The sequence below is a fragment of the Xiphophorus hellerii genome, chromosome 12 (assembly GCF_003331165.1).
Source record: "Xiphophorus hellerii strain 12219 chromosome 12, Xiphophorus_hellerii-4.1, whole genome shotgun sequence".
Classification (NCBI taxonomy): domain Eukaryota; kingdom Metazoa; phylum Chordata; class Actinopteri; order Cyprinodontiformes; family Poeciliidae; genus Xiphophorus; species Xiphophorus hellerii.
Window position 1 is genome coordinate 8,465,751 of NC_045683.1, and position 18,947 is coordinate 8,484,697.

At 35.9% G+C, this 18,947-nt stretch overlaps 3 protein-coding genes across 5 annotated transcripts in view; 1 reads left to right on the plus strand and 2 right to left on the minus strand.

The window, feature by feature from the left end:
* Window positions 1-8,821, plus strand: part of col27a1b (collagen, type XXVII, alpha 1b) — an 81,633-nt gene extending 72,812 nt beyond the window's left edge. For 2 of the 3 annotated variants that reach the window (XM_032578783.1, XM_032578784.1), the window contains exons 56-61: window positions 832-858; window positions 938-1,003; window positions 1,103-1,271; window positions 1,367-1,476; window positions 3,944-4,162; window positions 7,529-8,821. In XM_032578783.1, the coding sequence (XP_032434674.1) occupies window positions 832-858; window positions 938-1,003; window positions 1,103-1,271; window positions 1,367-1,476; window positions 3,944-4,162; window positions 7,529-7,675 (738 nt within the window). In that variant the 3' untranslated portion in view covers window positions 7,676-8,821. Of the gene's footprint in view, window positions 1-831; window positions 859-937; window positions 1,004-1,102; window positions 1,272-1,366; window positions 1,477-3,943; window positions 4,163-7,528 lie in introns of those variants that run through there. The other variant, XM_032578785.1, reaches the window with a different exon arrangement.
* A 499-nt stretch (window positions 8,822-9,320) lies between these two features.
* Window positions 9,321-15,455, minus strand: LOC116729912 (3-oxoacyl-[acyl-carrier-protein] reductase FabG). Its single transcript, XM_032578786.1, has 8 exons — window positions 15,334-15,455; window positions 15,014-15,184; window positions 14,494-14,672; window positions 10,695-10,788; window positions 10,333-10,402; window positions 10,210-10,246; window positions 10,028-10,091; window positions 9,321-9,529 (listed from the first exon to the last, which is right to left on the minus strand). Exons 1-8 carry the CDS (start codon window positions 15,355-15,357, stop codon window positions 9,371-9,373), a joined length of 798 nt encoding a protein of 265 aa, XP_032434677.1. The 5' UTR covers window positions 15,358-15,455; the 3' UTR covers window positions 9,321-9,370.
* A 939-nt stretch (window positions 15,456-16,394) lies between these two features.
* On the minus strand, window positions 16,395-18,550 carry ppil3 (peptidylprolyl isomerase (cyclophilin)-like 3). Its single transcript, XM_032578789.1, has 6 exons — window positions 18,472-18,550; window positions 18,160-18,234; window positions 17,483-17,576; window positions 17,308-17,375; window positions 17,086-17,204; window positions 16,395-16,938 (listed from the first exon to the last, which is right to left on the minus strand). The coding sequence occupies exons 1-6, from the start codon at window positions 18,502-18,504 to the stop codon at window positions 16,812-16,814; spliced, it is 516 nt and encodes a 171-aa protein (XP_032434680.1). The 5' UTR covers window positions 18,505-18,550; the 3' UTR covers window positions 16,395-16,811.
* Between the last annotated feature and the right edge of the window lie 397 nt (window positions 18,551-18,947).

Below are 18,947 nucleotides of genomic sequence, written 5' to 3' on the forward strand. Positions count from 1 at the left end.
ACTATTCAAAGATGCAGTGCATCCAGTATGACTGAGCTTTAGCTATTTTGCTAAACTAAACCCTCCTATAGTCAGCTTAATATGAACAAATTCTATGTTCAGAATTTATGCTTTTGTTTTTTCACTATTGAATATCAAATTTGCTACAATGAGCAATGAAGGTTTAGCTCAGCATAGGTGAGCAAAACATAAACAAACTGAATTCTAATGCATGGCACTGGAAATATTTGAACCTACCAAATATATCAAACAATCATTCATTTGTCTTATTCAAATCTTAGATATTGCAATGTTTGACATTAATTTTGAGGTCTGACAGAAAAAAACATCTCTAGTCACAGCTCATGAAGTGTGGTCACTTCATGTTTCTTGGTCAACATGAAGTGACCACACACTAAAATGTCTAAAATTCAGATTTTAAGATTAGATTTCATTTTTCATATGTGGAAAAATGGCACATTTTAGACACATTCTTGGTGGAAAACTATTAGAGGAATAAAAATGCAGAGGGTGAACTGTAACTGTGTTATTTGGAGCAGATAATCTTTCTTTTCAGGCCTGCTTTTGTTCCTTTGTGATCAGCTGTGTTGTAGCCTGCCGCTTGTCTCCTCTGCAGTTATGGATAATTTATTTTCTATTCATGCATCATTTCATGCACATCATTAATTTGTCTCTGCTTATCTTCATATTTAGTGAGAATAGAACACCATAACTCTAGATTATAGATTATTATAAAGACGCTTGACACACACAGTAGAAGAAAGCTAACAAGAAGAGCAGATGGGGCTGAGATTGCTGTATTAATGCCTCTTTTCTTTTGCTGGTTTGAAGGGCCTTCCAAGTTCTGAGCCTTTACTAGTAAGTTTGTTTCTTCTCACATCATAATTTGGGGTTTAATGCTGACAAAATACAAACTAAATGTGTCTTCTGACTGCAGAGAAATGAAGCTCTCCGTCCTGCTTTGGAAATCATCAGGGATCCTCCTGCTGTTCTACAGCAAGAGGTCAGTTTTTAATGGAACTGTAAGCCATGATATGATTTTCTTCTTTAAACTGCAGAACATTTTGACCCTAAACTGTGTAAAAACTCACATTAACACTAGAATTATCAAAGCATGGACTTGCCCATGTTAGACCAAGGCACGGAGATCTTGAAGACCCTTCACCACCTCAGCACGTTGATCCACAGCCTGAAGAACCCGCTGGGAACCAGACGCAACCCGGCTCGAACCTGCCTGGACCTTTACAACTGTGAGCAGCGGATGTACGACGGTGAGGAGTCGTTTAACTGGATGTTGCGTCTTTGCACTTGTTCTGTGTCAGTTAGTCAGACTTTGTTTTCTTCTGTGGTTGATTTCTTTTCGCAGGAGCTTACTGGATTGATCCAAACCTTGGATGCAGTGCAGACAGCATTGAAGTGATGTGTAACTTCACTGGTGGAGGACAAACTTGTCTGAAACCTATTACAGTTTCAAAGGTTTGAACTTGTTTGCATTCCCTCTTAACCAAATCTACAGGGCCTTCCACAATGTAATGACAAACATCAATGTTTATATCATACGTAAAGAGAATGGCTGAACCTTTTATGACAAATGAAGATCTAAAAAGAGAGGCATGCATTTGTTTCCAGCCCCCTTTAGTCTGTTATCACTAAATGAAATCTACAAATTTGACTTATGGTGCAATTGCAAGAAGAAAGATATTGTTGAAATTCAACTATTTGGCCATTAGAACTCTGCATGTTGTGAAAAACCTGACATCCCACATTACTATTCAGATGGTAAAAAATGGTGGGATGATCTGGGTGTGGTGATGCTTTCCTTCAGGAGAGACAGGGACACTTATAAGAGATTATGGATAGATGGTGGTGGTAAATAGATGTCATTCATGGAATAAAAGGTAGTACTGCTTTGTAGGGTCACTTTCCATTAGGACAAATATAAACATTCAACTAGAATATTTATATTTATATTAGATTACTTTGATCTCAAATCAAAGTAATCTAATTTAGAATCTATGATATGACTTGAAAATTGATATTCAATAATGCATTTCATCCCATTTGACTGGGCTTGAGCTAATTTGTAAAAAAAAAAAAAGATTTTCTACTGTGGTTACAACAATAAATTGGTTCAAGCTTAATACAAATCCATGACACATGTTTAAAATTTTTATTTGCATAAAATTCTCAAAGTATGAACTGTCTGCATTGGTCTATCACACAAAATCCAATTAAACAACACTGAAGCTTGTGAAGTGATAAAATGTGGAAAAAAAGCTCCTAGAGGTATGAATACTTTTACAAAGCTTTGTAGATGAAGCTGTAATGAACATTTAACTCTCAGATTCTACAGAGGGTACAAGTAGAGGAATGAACACATAACTGTAATTATCCTTAAGGGAAATGCTCCAGATAAATCTCGAAAAGGGATACCCAACAAAAAAGCTGAAGAAGCAAAGAGTTTAAGATCGTAAATATCACTTGTGACAAACAGGCGCGTAGCCATCCTGGTTTTTGCTTTTAAGCATGCTTTTGGAACAATTTGGATGGCCTGTTAGAACAGTAAATCTAAATGTATTGCATTAAGTCTCCAAAGTTGGATACAATCAAATGCACTCTCATCTGGAAAGTAAATCTCTTTATCTAACCTTCATCTGTTGGAGTTATTTTATCTTTAATATACAGGGTAAAATGTTTGGATTCCACACAATGGCAAAGACGTAGGCCAACATATTTCCAGCAGAAGGAGCAAAGAAAATTATAAAAACATAAAGTCATTCTTAATTCAGAATCTGTCATACAGATGTAAGTGATTCATAGAATAATGGGTTTATTTTTAGGCTTAGACCAGCAAGAATGACTTAAAACTTTGAAAAAGCAGTAGTTGATCATATTTCTGAGTTAATTACGTCAATGTAAGTTCTATTTAAAAGAAATCACACACATTAGATCAAACTAGACCACCAACATCTGCAGTTTATTTGAATGTGGTGAAAAGTTGTGCTGTTTTTTAGGGGACATCATAAAAAGCTTGATGTGGCTTAATAAATCCAAACATCTATTCATTTATCCATCATTTACCTGTAACAGCTTGTCTATGCCGGGTTACGGTGAGTTTTGGTGCCTAGGGTAAACCCAAAACAGAGCTGAACAGAAACACAAAGACACACAGGACAAACAAACATACACACACACCCACAATTGCAGAGACCATTTGAATTAAGAGTGATTGTTTTGGACTGTTGGAGGAAGCCAAAGTATCCAAGCACAAACGCAAACTGTTTGCAGAAACTGTATGTTTAAGAGCTCTTCTTGGTATGCATTCAATCTAGGTGGCCATGTCTTGGTAGGTCTGCAGTTGTGCCAAACTATTTTCATTTTTAGACTTTGGCTTACAGATATGAAGTTTGACACATTAATTACTAACCCTTCTCCCTGATGTGTCTGTTGTATTCTTTGGTCTTCATGATGCTATTTGTTCTCTAATGGTCTTAAGAAACCTTTGAGGCCTTCAGTTGTATTGAAAGTGAGATTTACTTACACAAAGGCAGACATTGTTAATAATCAGGTAATGTATGAAGGGAATTGGTTGAGCTAGATTTGACTTGGAGGCATCAGAGTGAAGAGGTTTAACAACCAATGAATGCTGCCACACTCTGTTTATAAAAGGTTTTGAAAGGCGCAGCAGTGATTGAGAAATTTTAGAGAGCTCTGATTTATGTTTTTGGTCTATAAGTCGCCTTAGCTTTTTCCAGGCAAATGATGACAAAAAAAACTTAATGTGATGTGATAACCACAAAATCAGTTTTTTTCCCATGTTAGAGCTCATTTCAAGACGTGTCCATGTTTTAGTACTAAAATATCCTTTTTTGATACACTAAACCATGTTAATCAGTCTGAAGTGTTCCAGTTTTTCAGTATTGGTCATATGTTTTCTCTGTAGTTGGAAATTGGAGTGGGTCGAATCCAGATGAATTTTATCCACCTGCTGAGCACCGAGGCTGTGCAGCACATCATAATTCACTGCCTCAACGCCTCTGTGTGGGCCGAAGGTCCCACCCAGCAGCCTTCACCCAGGTCCGTAAGCTTCAAGGCCTGGACCGGGGAGGAGATCCAGCCAGGGGACCTTCTGGAGCCTCAGATACCCAGGGACGACTGCTGCGTATGGCTCTTTTTATTAACACGCTGTACATAGATTGACAGGAACAATGTGATGACCTTTCTAACATTAAATAATTACTAATGAATGTCTCTAAAGCTGTAAATTGGGATACTCACGTGTAAACATTGATGGTTCATTTAGCAGATCACTGCCTGCACAGTCTACTGCGGACCAAACTCTTTTGTTCTGAGGCTGTGCTGACAACAACCATAACTAATTTGTGATAATGCTGATGTTTATGCATATAAATAAGTTTGTGATCTTAATAGCTACAGTAGTGGAGATGTTTAGACTTCTAACAAAGTTCCTCAGATCCCTCATTTTGCACCTTATTGGGGTTCAAATAACCCCAATATTAAAGCTTTAGTAATCAACTTTAATTACTAAAAGTTAAATTGCTGCCTAAATTGTTTGATGAGATGCACAATTCTTAAATTAACTGATTTTGGTTCACATTCAATATAGTATGGCTGATTAAGGTCAAGGATTTAACTTTGACAAATTTATTCAGCAGCAACCCTTATTTATGAAGCATTTTTCAAAGCTTTTCCTGCACACAGTTGAAGCTAATTTTGTTTCTGCTTTTGCCTTTCATCTTCGCAGAAAACAAACGTTTTGGAAAGCTCCCTTCAGGGTTAAGATTTTCATTAATTCTTGTTTGCAGTATTGATGTCTAGACAGGAAAACAAGAGACTTTTGGCAAGTTTGCAGTGCAATCGCCTTTGTTTACAGGAGGTGATTCCTCTGGTGCAGAAGCTGGCAGTATAATTGTTTTTTGCAATCAACCATAAAACACAAAGAAGTAAAAGATGGAAAGGGTCTGTTAGCTTGGCAGCTGCTGACAGCATTTCAGTTTAGTTTTTTATTGTGTTTTTGCATTTTTACGTGGACAGACTTTATGAGAAACAATCCTCTATAAGGAAGATGCATTAAAGAAGGAAAGGGAAAGGTTGTTTTAAAAAATACCTTCTGTAGAACTGGCTCAACTAAAAGTCATAAACTAAGCTATTTCCCATCCATTGTATCGCTAAACAGTAAACAATAGCTTTTTAATTGGATACATAAATACATAAAATGTCAGACATTTTTACCAATTTGTGCATGAATGAAACATAATGCAGCTTTTAAAGTGATTCTGCTACACCGTTTTAGATAGTTAAGCTGAACCACAATTTTAGCCTTTCATTAGAAATGCGCAAATTGTATTGATATCAAGCAAGTAACATGGCCTTTTCTTTGATAGAGATACTAGTTTGAAATTTAATTTAAAAAAACAAAACAAAACAAAAAAAAAACAAAACCCAAATGATCTCCTTTTACATTTCAATTAGAAATGGCAGAATGCATTAAGCTGCAGCATTAATCTAATGTTTGTCTCTGCTGTAGCTGCAAACACAAACTGGCTTGCCTGCAGCAGGCTCCTGCACAATAACAGAGACTGGGGCACAGAGGCAATTTGCATGACTTTAATTTTTTGATAGTTGGGTCTTGGTTTTTTGTCTTATTTTGGTTTATTTAGCTAAAGTCAGACATTACATTAGACATACTAATCAATAACAGGTCTCCACTAAGAAAGAAATACATTCACTCTTCACTGTATTGGCCACCTATTACTAGGTCGGATCACCATTTTCGTATAGATTGTTCTTAATTCTTCATTTGCATAGATTCTGAAGTGTTAAAAACATTCTTAAGAGATTTCAGTGCATATTGACATGATGGCATAATGCAGTTACTGCAGATTTGTAATCTGATCCATGGTGGGAATTTCCTGTTCCACCACACCCCAGAATTATGTTGGATTGAGGTCTGGTGACTGTGGAGATTTGTATTCTATTTTTAAGACCAGTAGATTAGCAGTTTCTACAATACTCAGACAACGTTTGAACATGGCAACGATGCAAGTCACTGAAATCTCCTGGTCCCCCTTCTGAAGCCTAGTTTGACCTTAAACAAGTTGCTTTTACCATGTCTTAATGTTTACAGGAGTTAAATTACTATCCTGTGATTGGTTGAGTCAATATTTTTGTAGGGTAATTGAACAGGTATTTAATTACGTGATCCTTGAGTGTTTGTGCACAATGGCCAAAACCACATTTGGTGTGTGTGTTTAGAAAAATTTAACACAACAGACTTTCCAGATGCGCAGAGAGTAAATTCACAACTCTTCTGCACATAAAGAAGCAACAGTTTGTCCTCAAAATGTCTCAGTCTATAGAACATCACTCCCACATACATTTTTTTTGAAGCAAGAAGTTGCTTCGAGTTCTCCAGAAAACATATGCCATTCACGCCTGTGCTCATTTGAACTTCTCTGTTCATCTATAAAATTTTCACAGCTCTTTATTTTTTTAAACATTTTATGCTACAGCTTTATTACAAATTGTTTCAAATTTATCCCTTCTATCTTTTGAATGTTTTATTAAATTGAAAACCAAGAAATCTAATTTATGATCATATTCACAGCCTTTATTTACACTTTCTTGATCCACTTTTGGCAGCAATTACAAACTCAAGACTTTTTGAATATGATAGCACAAGCTTAGCTCACCGATCTTTAGGCAAATCGGCCCATTCTTCTTTGCAGAACTTCTCAAGCTCCATTAAACCATGAGATCTTCACCATGTGCCTTGTGCACCCTGGAGCAGGTTTTGATCCAGGATATCTCTGCTTTGAATTCTTTCTGGATGCACAGTACAAAAAGCAAAGGGATCATTTCCACTGGAAATTGTTACCTGGTAACTCTGTTCATTATTCAAAGTGACTGGTGATCTTTTAATAGAAAGGCAGGTTGTATATACAGTACAGACCAAAAGTTTGGACACACCTTTCTAATTCAATGGGTTTTCTTTATTTTCATGACTATTTATAAGGCAAGAAATCCCACTTATTTACCTGACAGGGCACACCTATGAAGTGAAAACCATTTCAGGTGACTACCTCTTGAAGCTCATCAAGAAAATGCAGAGTGTGTGCAAAGCAGTAATCACAGCAACAGGTTGCTACTTTGAAGAAACTAGAATATAAGGGGTATTTTCAGTTGTTTTACACTTTTTTGTTTAGTGCATATTTCCACATGTGTTATTCATAGTTTTGATGCCTTCAGTGTGAATCTACAATGTCAATAATCATGAAAATAAAGGAAACTCATTGAATTAAAAGGTGTGTCCAAACTTTTGGTCTGTACTGTATATATAAAAAAAGAAAAGCTGATCAAATTTAGATCTACTCCACTTGCGTTAATCTCTGGAATAGAAATCAGAAATTTGCCTCCACTTTCGATATTAACGTAGAAAAGGTAGAACTGGATTTTGCCATCATTTTGTCTTCTGCCTCATGTGTTGTTATATAATTGTATCTTTTAGATCAGAGACGGACGCTGGCATCAGACCCACTTCATCTTCCAGAGCCAAGACCCAACTTTGCTTCCCATCATAGATGTGCACAATTTGCCAACTGCAGAGCCCGGTGCGCGGTTTCACCTCGAGGTCGGACCTGTTTGCTTCCTGTAGCGCCGACTCTGAACACTTCACAAAGGAGCGACTGCATTAAAGCTTTGAAACGGAGGAAGAACATCAAAGATTTTGTACTTTCGAAAACAACGAAGCCCTCCACCCTACCTATGAAAAATGCTTGGACTGCAAAATAAAAACAAGACAAAAACAACAGCAGGGACACTATAAAAAGACAGCTCATTGAAATTGCAGAGATAAAACTTCTGGCCCAACTGAAAACAAAGACTTGGTTGTGTGATACAAGAGCCGGTTGCTTCCTTCGGAAAAATTAGATGAGCATCTTAAACTTGTCATCTCTGAAACCTTGTTGTATATTTTTATTCATGGTCTGACGAACCGTTCTGCAAAAAATTGTACAGAAATATGGAAATTATACATCTTGAAATGAAACTATTTATAGATGTAAATGTACTCTGTACTGTGTTGAAGTGCAATTACTATAGTTTGCAACGTGTAGGGATATACAGTCATATCACCCATTCAGGTATCCAATGTTACTCCAGGTGTTTCTGCGTGAGCCTCAATTAGCAGCTCGGTGATGAGTGTTTGTGCAGGTATGTTCACAGTGTTGTGTGGCACTTTTAGTGCAAACGTGGAGCAAAGATGTCAAAAATGCTACCTCGCTCTGCACCGCTCAACTCGACGCAAACTGAAGCCACGACCTGATCTAATCTGGGACAACATAGAGGTGACACCTGGTGCTGAAGCTGTGCACACTCTGGGGATAAACTCTTGTCAGCGCTCATCCGAGCTATCTCTATGCTTTAAAAGGGAAGAATGTAAAGTATACACACACACACACAATTTCTTGACGTATCATCTTGACAGTTTAACGATTATTTGAATAATTTTCAACACCTTAAGTTAAGTTTTTCTTGTCAAAATGTAAGTTTATTATCTGCAACCATTTAGTATCAATAATTTCTATTTAAAACTTATTTAAATATTCATTAGCTCACCACCTCAGAAGCAGGTACCAGCGCTTTAAAGGTTATTTAAGATGCAACAAATATGATTGGTCTCACCAGTCTGTGAACTCAGAGGATTTCTAACATGACAGAATACAATGTAAATAACAGTTTTTGTTGTGTGAACAATCTTTTTTTTTAATGCTGAATAAAGTTTTAATGACTCCACAGGTAATTGAGATAAAGTGTGAAACTCTTTAGAAACAGCTTTTATATAATACATGTTTTAACAAGATCAAATAATTTAAATTTCAAAGAATATGAAAAACACAACTCAATGATCCTCACAGTGTTAAATATCCAAGTTTACATGAAGTTGTAAACTTGCATAGTAAAAACGTTTGAGTAAATATTTAAAAGAATACAATGAGTACGCTATATAGCACTCATTTTCCTATTTTTAATGAGCCAACTGTATGAAAAACAAAGTCATAAAGCCCTATTGACATGTCAGCTGCGTATGTTAGATTTACAATACATTTTTTAATGCTATACCTTTAACATATTAACTGACAAAATGTTATTACATCCAACAATATTACACTTTATTACATTTTAGTTGGCCAAAATGGTTACATTTGCAAACATTAAATGACTAAATTACTATAATACGTCTACTTTTCCTTCCTATCTTCTGTGATAAAACAAACAAACCAACAAAAAACTCACTGAGACACTTTACTCAAAATGCCTTTATTCTCAGGCTTTTGCATGTTAACATCCCTCATCGTGGGCACATGGCATGGCGACCCCCATCAATTGGTAGGTTCACTCCAGTGATGAAGCTGGCAGCGTCGGACGCCAGGAAGGCAATGCTGTGCGCCACCTCTTCCACCTCACCCGGCCGGCCAAGTGCGTGCGTCTGTTTGCACTTTTCAAGAAACTGCGGATGGAAAGTCAACAAGGATGTTTGGATGTGTGAAGAGTGTTGGGCAAATTTATGTAACAATGAAATCCAATTCAGACTGTAACAGCTAATATTTTTAATAATCAAGTATTTGTTAGAACGTATAATAAATGAAGCATGAATAAACTGCAATTGGTACCGATAAATGGACTGTTACGAGCCCTAATATTTAATCAAACAACTGACCAATTCCATTCATTGCTTTTTATGATCTTGTGACTTGAGCCGGTCAGGAAAAGAAGTGTTACAACTACTCACTGTTTTACACAGCTTTCCTTTATTTACATCACAGTATAATAAATCTGTTTTAACAGTGGTGTGCTTGCAGGCCAATTTACACAGATTGCAATTTGAAATTTGTTTCAAAAAAGCCTACATCAGGTAAAACAGACACCAAGAACATAAAAGGATGTCTGTTTAAAAGTCCCTCATGCAAAATAGACTCAGTTCGACCAGCATTTGTTGTTTTATTACCTGGGTATACTGGTCCTCATCCAGCCCAGCTCTTCTGTGGACATCTGTGATAATCACTCCAGGACTAAAGAGATTAAAAACACAAATACAGAATAAACATCTTATAATATAGAACGGACTATTTAGTTCTGTGAAAGTAATAATTTCAGAAAAAGAAACAGTAAGAGCTTCTAGTCACGTACCAGACAGAGTTTACTCTGACTTGCTTCGATGCCAGCTCTACAGGTAAAATGAAGCAGTCATATAATGCTCAGTACATGTAAGTGCAATGCAGTCCTTTCTATTAAAAACAATATTTATCTTACCAAGAGCTATACAACGTGTAAACTGGTCAATGGCGGATTTGGACATGCAGTAAGCCAACACACCAGGGAACTGAAAAGAAGACACATCTCAATTTTTACGTTTAAAACAAAACATATGATGCACATGCTTTACAGTGTTTCCATTAACGGTTTGCATCCCGATGGATGAACTTATCAATCCCTCCACTGGAAAATGTATGTATCACAGCAGCACAAAACAAAACTGCAAACTGCAATAAATAACTCACAATGGCAATCAAATCACACAAAAAATCTAATTTCAGTAGAAAACAATATAAAATATAAGGATAACTAGAAGCTATACACCATGTAAAAAATTGTTGATTAAGAAGGATACCCACAGATCTCTGTCCATTCACACTGGAAACACTGACGATGGAGCCTTTGGTCCTGATCAGGTGGGGTACACAGAGCTGAGTCAGGTGGTAGACCGATCTGATCAGGGAAACAGAAAAGATATAGTCCCGGAAAAATCAGCTTAAGAATCAAATATGAAGTCACCATCATCTAAAAGTGGGTAAAAAAGGACAGATTCCTTGTCAGCAAGGGTATTATTATTGCTGAAGGGAAAATAATCCCACATCTGTGACTGGATTCAGTAGTGTGATAACAGCAATATCACACCTGCCCACAAACATTCACACGATTTGTGTCAGACGGCTTTTTGCTGCTGCTGAGATCTGATGTTTGTGTTGAATTAATGCTGTTTGGAAATCTGTGGGCAAAGGAAATGTTTTTTTTTATGACATGCTGTTTTCTTTCAATGTTCACCTTCATTTAACACACAAATTGAATTGATGTTCTAGAAAGTGTGATAAATGAGACAAGAGAGAGAAAACACATGAAATGTTACTCCAAAGGTCTCTTTGTCCTTCATTTCAGTTCATCTTAGTTTATTTATATAGAACTCATTCACAACGACAATTGTCTCAAACTAAAACATTTGTAGTTTTTATATAGAAATATGGATTCAAACAGGAATACAAAAAAAAACAAAACAAAGAATCACTGGCCCTGGAGTACTTTCTACGTTAAAGGACAAACAAGTTCAAGTGTTTTATCTATACAGAAAACAGATTAAGTGACAGTCAGCAATAGTTCAGGTCCTATTGTCGAATGGTGTCACAGCTAAAAAGAAATGCTGTGGATGATATAATATGCTATATAGCGGGAAAGCAAAGCAGAAAAGTAACAGAAGCTATTACCTCAAATAATGAGCAATTGGAGAGTAGTAGGAAAAGGTAGTACAGTGAGAAAATAAATGTGCAATAAAAAATTGATTTTCTTAATACAGTGGGTACATCATCAAACACATTTTCAAGACAAAGTTCACAATACATTTGAATAATAGCAGTTCTTCACCTTTGAATAAATAAACACATGTAAGACTGAAAAGGCTGTTTCATGGTGGGAAAAACAATCATAACAGGGTTTTTTCTTTTTTATAAAGTCACAGATGCCACAATTATCACTGCCTCTAACAGCCTCTAAAAATAAACGTAATTAAATCATTATTATTATTATTATTATCTATACTTTAAATGTTTCAGCTGATTAGATTATTTTAATTAGTAATCCAAGACTGTTTTTATCTGGGGTATAAATATAAAACTACAGAGACCTCATTTCTTAGACTCTGTCCACCAGGTGCATGAGTGTCATGTTTATCCTGTCACCATGTACAACACGGAAGATGTTGAGAGGTTAAGAAAAATCTCTAATGTTGACATTGAACTGCAGAAAAGAATAGCATTGGTGTCATCTAGTCTCCATAAAAACTTAAAATGAAATCTTCATGCTAGCTAGTTGTTTAGGAGTGATGGAAGGAAAAAGCATTTTTAGTCCTATTTTCCACAAACTTAAAAATGTGAAATTTGCTAAAACCTTCTAGAATTTACCTCATACTGTAAGCAACAAAATGAAGAAGTTTATTGCTCAGTGAGAGATTATGCTACTGCAATAAAAGATTAATTTATTTTTGGACGTTTTACACCTCTTTAACAGGGGTACCGATAAAAGAAGAGGGTATAAAGATATAGAGGTAGAGCACATGGCTTTAAAAAATAATAAACTGCTTTTAATGATATTAAGTGATAAAACAAACAAATTAATTGGTTCAATTATCAGAAGAATAAAAGGTTTTTTTTACATTTTTGAATGGAATTGGAAGACATGTAAGAATTTGTTTTATCTAAAGAAGTGACAATTTTATTTCTTATATGCCTTTTCAAAATACAATTTAAAGGGTTAGTTCACCTGATTCAGTTACACTAAACTTGGTGCCTTTTGCACAGCTTTAGTATCAGCATCCTACTTTCTTGCAAACTAAAGCTATATATAAGGCACTAACAGTAAAAACAATAAACTTGATAAGGTAAAGCCCTCCCCACACTCTTCGAATACAGAATGTTTTAATACAACATATATATATAATTAATGGTATAATGGTATAATTAATGCAAGAGGACTTAAGTGATGACAGATTGGATGCTGAGGAAAAATTAGACTAAACCTATCAGGTTACAAGCAACATGAAAGAACCCTCAGGTATTTTTTGAGAAGATTTTTTCCTTGTAGTTTTAAAACTGTAAAACACGTGATACAAAAATACCAAATGCTAAACTACAAATTTCCCCCTAGACTCATCATCTGACATATAAAGGAGAACACAAGAAAGAAAAACAACTGAAACCAATCAGATTATTCCTGAGAGTCGTTCTTTTAATAATCGAGAAGGCAATAAAAGTCTTTTGCCCAGAGCTGCAGCTGCAGCAGTAACAACTCAGGGAGAAGATAATGAATTTTTATCACATGGAAAACAGAAACACAAGGTTATGATTAAAAAACTCTCTTTTTTTCTCCTAAATTGTATTCATAATTCTTCAAATGATGTGAAACTTTCATATTATAATGAATGTAATCTATTAATGCCTAATGGGATTTTTTTTTAACTGTACTCAATGGCTGCACATAATCAAAAACAGCATTAGGAGTTCATACAATAAAGGATACAAACTTTCATTATTCTTTCAAGGTGCATGAAGGGAAATTAAAAAATGATTAAAACCTTTTTGCTTCCAGTAATTGTTGCAGACATTTGTCCTTCCTTCTACTGAAAAGCTTTCTGAAGATGCAGATTTCATTTGGATTATTGACTAGGGAATATCTGTGTTTGACTTGCCAGGAAACACATGGAAACCCAATAGTGATTATATGGAATGTTTTTCAATAAGAGGATGAGATAAGCTGAACACAACAATGCAGGCAAGCTAAAGAATGCTATTAAAGCATCCGGTGCTTCCTTAGCACCCCATGCACCGATCTGTTCCACTCTTTCAGCTAATTTATTGAAATAAATAAACTTCTCTATGATATTTGAAACTGACCAAAACCCATCTGTATTTTACAGAAAATCACATAGGCTCTTATAACAAACAGCCCAAAATAAAATTGTTGAATTTTAAATCTTACAATTCTAAATGTATTGAAACATGAAATCTGTAAGCAACAATATCTGATGGCTGAAAGTTTCAGCCATCAGATATTTAAGATTAAAGACCACTCTAGGAGAAATACATAAAGTGTATTATTAGAAACAACCAACATAAAATTCAGACAAACTCATTAGGTATGCGACACAACAGACGAGGCTGAAAATAAATATTAAATGGCTTGGAGGCCCCTAAGAAAGCTCTGGAATAAAGAGAAATCACAGTGCAGAGGAAAGTGCAGCAAGGCATAAAACACTGTTTAAACTCTACCTACAAACAAAACTTCTAAATTATCAAAATAAATAAACGCAGCTGCCTTGCAGGCACCCTGAGGTCACATAAACTGGACTAAAGTGTTGAAGCATCTTTTGGTTGGACCACACAAAATTACCTTTTAAAGACAAAAAAATCAACATCAGATTGATTTTAATCTCATGAGAAACGTTCCTTTTGCAACATCTAAATCAGTGTGAAACTGAGTATCACAATTTTCTGAGTATCTGTGATCTGAGTATGAGATCTGAGACTGAAAAAAACAGACGATTTTGTACACAGAAATATAAATCCAAAATTGAGTTGAGCTGACTTTCTAAATATATATTTGATCTACATCCACATGCATTTGAATGGTGTCTCCCGTGAATCCTACCTGACGTTAACATTCATGACCTTGTCATACTGAGCCAAGTCTGAGGTCTCAATGCTGCCCATAGCCAGGATGCCAGCGCTGTTAACCAGGACATCCAGCCGGCCAAAGCGGCTAATGGTTTGTTCCACAGTCTTCCTCACTGTGTCTTCATCAGTCAGGTCTCCAGGAACAAGCAGAGGCTGTAGAAGAAAACTGACACTATATTATTATTCATTTGATAAAAAAGAAAATCAAAATTTTACACTTGCAGTAAAATGTTTGTTTTTTTTTACAATACAAACTTGAAGCAGAAAAATGTAGTTATGGTGAATCAGTTGTAGATAATTCAGAGAGTTTTCATTCATAAAAACTCTGATAAGAAATAAACATGTTTAACAAATACTGAAACCCTAGCCAATCTGCTCATATTTACTAAATATTGGCTAATTCTCGGGGTTATAAACGGAAATTGTTTAAATGCACCTGTTTATACTTTTGGCTCAATGCAAATTTGTACACAGATCCTAGGAAAAGAGTGTACCTGAGCAGCGCCACATTCGACGCACTGCTTGGCTACTTTCTGCAGGTTTTGCACGTCTCGGCCGTTCAGAGCCAGCAGAGCTCCGAGTTTAGCGAACAGCACGCTGGTACCAGCCCCGATCCCCGAGCTGGCTCCCGTTATCAGGGACACCTTCCCCCTCAGTGATGACACCTGCAAAAACACAAAAAAGCAAAACACCAACATAGAAACTGAAACTATCAGATGACTGTACACAAAGGTAAACAAACATGCAGAAGGAAGCTTTTCTTCAACTGCATTTAACGAAAAACGCGAATTAACCATCTTAAAGTACGACTCACTTTAAACGCGTCTTCTGAAGCCATTTTTGAACGTTTTGCTTATGTCTATGGTTTCTAATCCAGGACCAGCAAGGTCTGTCCACCACTGATGACGTAATATGACAAACCAGCACCAGATTTTTAGTTTATTATGCGAACAGGTGCTACAGGTGCCAACTAAAAAAACATGAATCAATTCTAAAAGTAAAACTTTTGTCTTTTAGAGTTTTTACACGCAGTGATATAATTTGGTAGTTTATTTTTTGTTTATTTTAATAACTATGGCGTCATAAGACTGACCACAAGGTCATTTGCGACTACTATTCAAGAGTGGTACAAATTTGCCCCAAATTAGGGTATTTCACTGAATTGTGACAGTATTTCTACAAATGGAACATGTTTGTACAACGCAACATTTGTTTTCAGTTTGAAATTAAAATGTGTTAAGGTCACATGGCAAAAAGTTTGTACACCCCTTTGTACAGGTAACAAAACCCCACATCCCTTGAGAACATGAAAAAGGTAGAAAGAAGTTTTGGTATCACATACCTTCCTGGACTAATTGGATACTATTTTAATCCAATAATAAATTCTTCAAACATGCTAGAAACAGACAAAGGAACACTCCAGGTTTGTCGTAATGACATTATGACATGATTAAAGCTAAAATAAGTCCATTTAAATAACCAACAAAGTATTTATGGTGGATTCAGTTTGTTTTTAAACTTGTAACTTTTCAGCAGTAGTCTTATATAGTATAACGTCTGGCAGATTGTGTCCATGCAATGCTGCACCTACGCATTAATACAAGAAGGATCCCTGATCAAGTATTGGGGACACAGAGCACATTTATTTTTCACTAGGTCATCATTTATTAATTAAAATATTTCATTTTTAATGTAATATAGAATATCAATTTCCAATGAATCAATAGGAGTTTGACTTATTGAGCTAAATTATAGAAATTGATAAACTTTTCAATGACATTCCAAAAAAGTAAGATGCACCTGTAATTCTGCCCAAACTTAAGCTTCTCAGCAAGTTTTCGCAATAGCATAATGCAATAACAGACAACACACAAGTATACTAAAAAATTTATTTATCTTTTTTATTAATATGACCAAAAATGGAAAATGAAGCAGGAGCAGGGTTTGACTATGTATCCAGGTCAGGCTTGATTGTGAACAAATTTAGAAGAACAGATAAAAAAAGAAAAACCTTTTATGAAAGACCTCAAGTTTCAGACATGGAGCTAAAAAAAAGTGGCTAAAGCACAAGGTGTGATTTTTTTTTATCAAGTTGTGTATTTCCTTATCAAAAAAACTACTAAGAACTTTGGAGCTTCATAGTCAGTTCTTGCCTGGTGTAACTGTTTTCTTTTTGCTGCAGTTACTTTTCTCCCTTTGACAAGCAATCCATTTTAACTCTGGAAAGGCTCTGTATCTTCTGCCTCACTGAAGCAACAAAGAACAGGTCTGAATATCTGTGGTGAGAGTCGTCTATCCAGCAAATGGGTTGGCATGAATGGTCACGTCCTTTATCCGGCTCTCAGTGAGCGGCCGGAATGTCTTCTCATTCACTGGCAGCTTCTCCAGCTCGTCCAGCGTTTCCAGACCATCGATAATCCTACAAGTCAACAGGAGAGAGGAAATAAAGGGAAAAGGAAATGAACTTCAGAAGATATATTAAAAGTGTCTCCTTTGGGTTTGAATCAGAATAAATCAATAGGTAATCTCAGAATCATTACAGCAGTACATTGTATAAGTTTCATACTTTCCAAACACTGTGTACTTCATGTCCAGATGAGGTTGTTTGGCATATGTGAAGAAAAACTGGGAACCATTGGTGTTGGGGCCATTATTTGCCATCGACACCACTCCTCTGACATTGTGCTAAAAAGAAAGAGAAATCAAGTAATCCTGCTGCACTCTTATGTTTAAGCTGGTCTCAAACAAAGAGACTTTAAAGTAATTAAAAAAACAGTGGTTTGCTCACCTTTAAGTGCTCACTGAATTCATCTTCAAATTTACGACCCCATATACTTGTTCCTCCTTTGCCTGTGCCTGCAGAATTTTAAAAAATCAAATAATCAATCAAGAAAAAAATCTAGAGATAGTGAGAATGTCAGAAAAAGCGCTGTGTTCATGTTTGTGTGTAATAAACTCTATACCTGTCGGGTCTCCGGTTTGAACCATAAAGCCTTTTATGTTTCGATGAAAGGAGCAACCATTGTACAACCCACTTGCACACAAAGCCAGGAAGTTCTGTAAAGTAAATAAAAAAACAGTGATTTCAACATGAAATCAAGATTGAGTGTTCTGCTGCCTTTTCTATGCTAACTTTTTAGGTTTGCAATCACAAAACTGGCTGCTCTGTATCTTCAATTACAACTTTCCTTGTCGTAAGAGGCTGCAAACAAACATGTTCTCACACCTGGTACAGAAAGTAGAAAGATTTACAATACATTCTTCCTTCACTGTAGCATGTCTCAGTGTACAGTCTCAGTGTAGCTATGCTTTTACGCGTAGCTTTTATTGCTACATATGAAAAAACTTATGTTGAACAACTGCATGGCAAATAAACAAATAGAAATAGAATATCCTTCAGTTTGAGTACATTCATTCACTCCTATACAAATCTTTACTAGAGTTGGTGATAAAGCTGTCTGGGTCTGTACCTAATGACAAAACAGATTATCTCAGAGCTCAATGTTGTTAGATTCTAACATTTACTGTCCTAGCACGTTTCAATTTTCTGAGCTCAGACTAAACATAATAATTAAGTGAATACAGCTTTTCCACAGATATTGATGAGGCTTTATCAAATTAAAACCAGCTTTAAACTCACCTCACACGATTTAGGAGCGCGCTCACAGAACAGCTCAATCTTAATCTCTCCCAGATCTGTGTGGAGGGTAACTGCCTAAAACATGAAATATATTAAAAAATATATATTACAAACAACGGAATCAATGAGGCTTATTTGACACACCGAGCATGTTAGCTCAAATTGACAAATAACCCTGTTACACCCGCGGTGTTAATATAGTCATTACGTCATTAGTATCTGTAAAATACGCCGTCCCTTAATCGATTAGGAGAATGTTAAACTATTTGAAACGCATCCCAAACTTTTTATAAAATGTTACAAAGAAATTACCATTTCAAATGTTGCTTCTATGCTGTGGTGCATACAACAAACCCATCCGGCTGGAATAGAGTACCTTGGTTAATGGTTCCGCGAAGAACTACTGAGCGTTGGTTGTCAGGACCGTTCATGTCTATGGTCAGGCCAAGCTGAGTAAAATTTGAATCCTGTGTAAATGAAACCGTTTACAGCTTTTCGTCGGATTATTATTTTTATTTTTTTAAAAACAACAAAATAATAATAATCAAATGTTCACAGTGTGTGTGGAAATTAGTGTTAAGATATTGTGTCCCAACATGATCTGGAACTACTCATCCTCATAGGTCTGTCTAAAAATTCTGACACCTGCAGCTGGTCCAGAATGCCACTGCTCACATTCTTATTAAAGTTAGGAAAATAGAGCACAAAACCCCAATTCTAAAGTCCTTAAACTGGATCCTTGTAGCTCTGAAAATACTTTTATTAGTTTATAAAGTACTGAAAGGCTT

Coding starts and splice junctions, on each gene's coding strand:
- ppil3 (XM_032578789.1), bottom strand. CDS start 18,504: ATGCACCACAGCATAGAAGCAACATTTGAAATG. Junction 18,235..18,471: donor TAGAAGCAACATTTGAAATG/GTAATTTCTTTG, acceptor TTCATGTTTTAG/GCAGTTACCCTCCACACAGA. Junction 16,939..17,085: donor AAGTACACAGTGTTTGGAAA/GTATGAAACTTA, acceptor GTTGACTTGTAG/GATTATCGATGGTCTGGAAA.
- LOC116729912 (XM_032578786.1), bottom strand. CDS start 15,357: ATGGCTTCAGAAGACGCGTTTAAA. Junction 10,789..14,493: donor GTCATGAATGTTAACGTCAG/GTAGGATTCACG, acceptor TTCCCTGATCAG/ATCGGTCTACCACCTGACTC. Junction 10,403..10,694: donor GTGTGAATGGACAGAGATCT/GTGGGTATCCTT, acceptor TCTTCTTTTCAG/TTCCCTGGTGTGTTGGCTTA.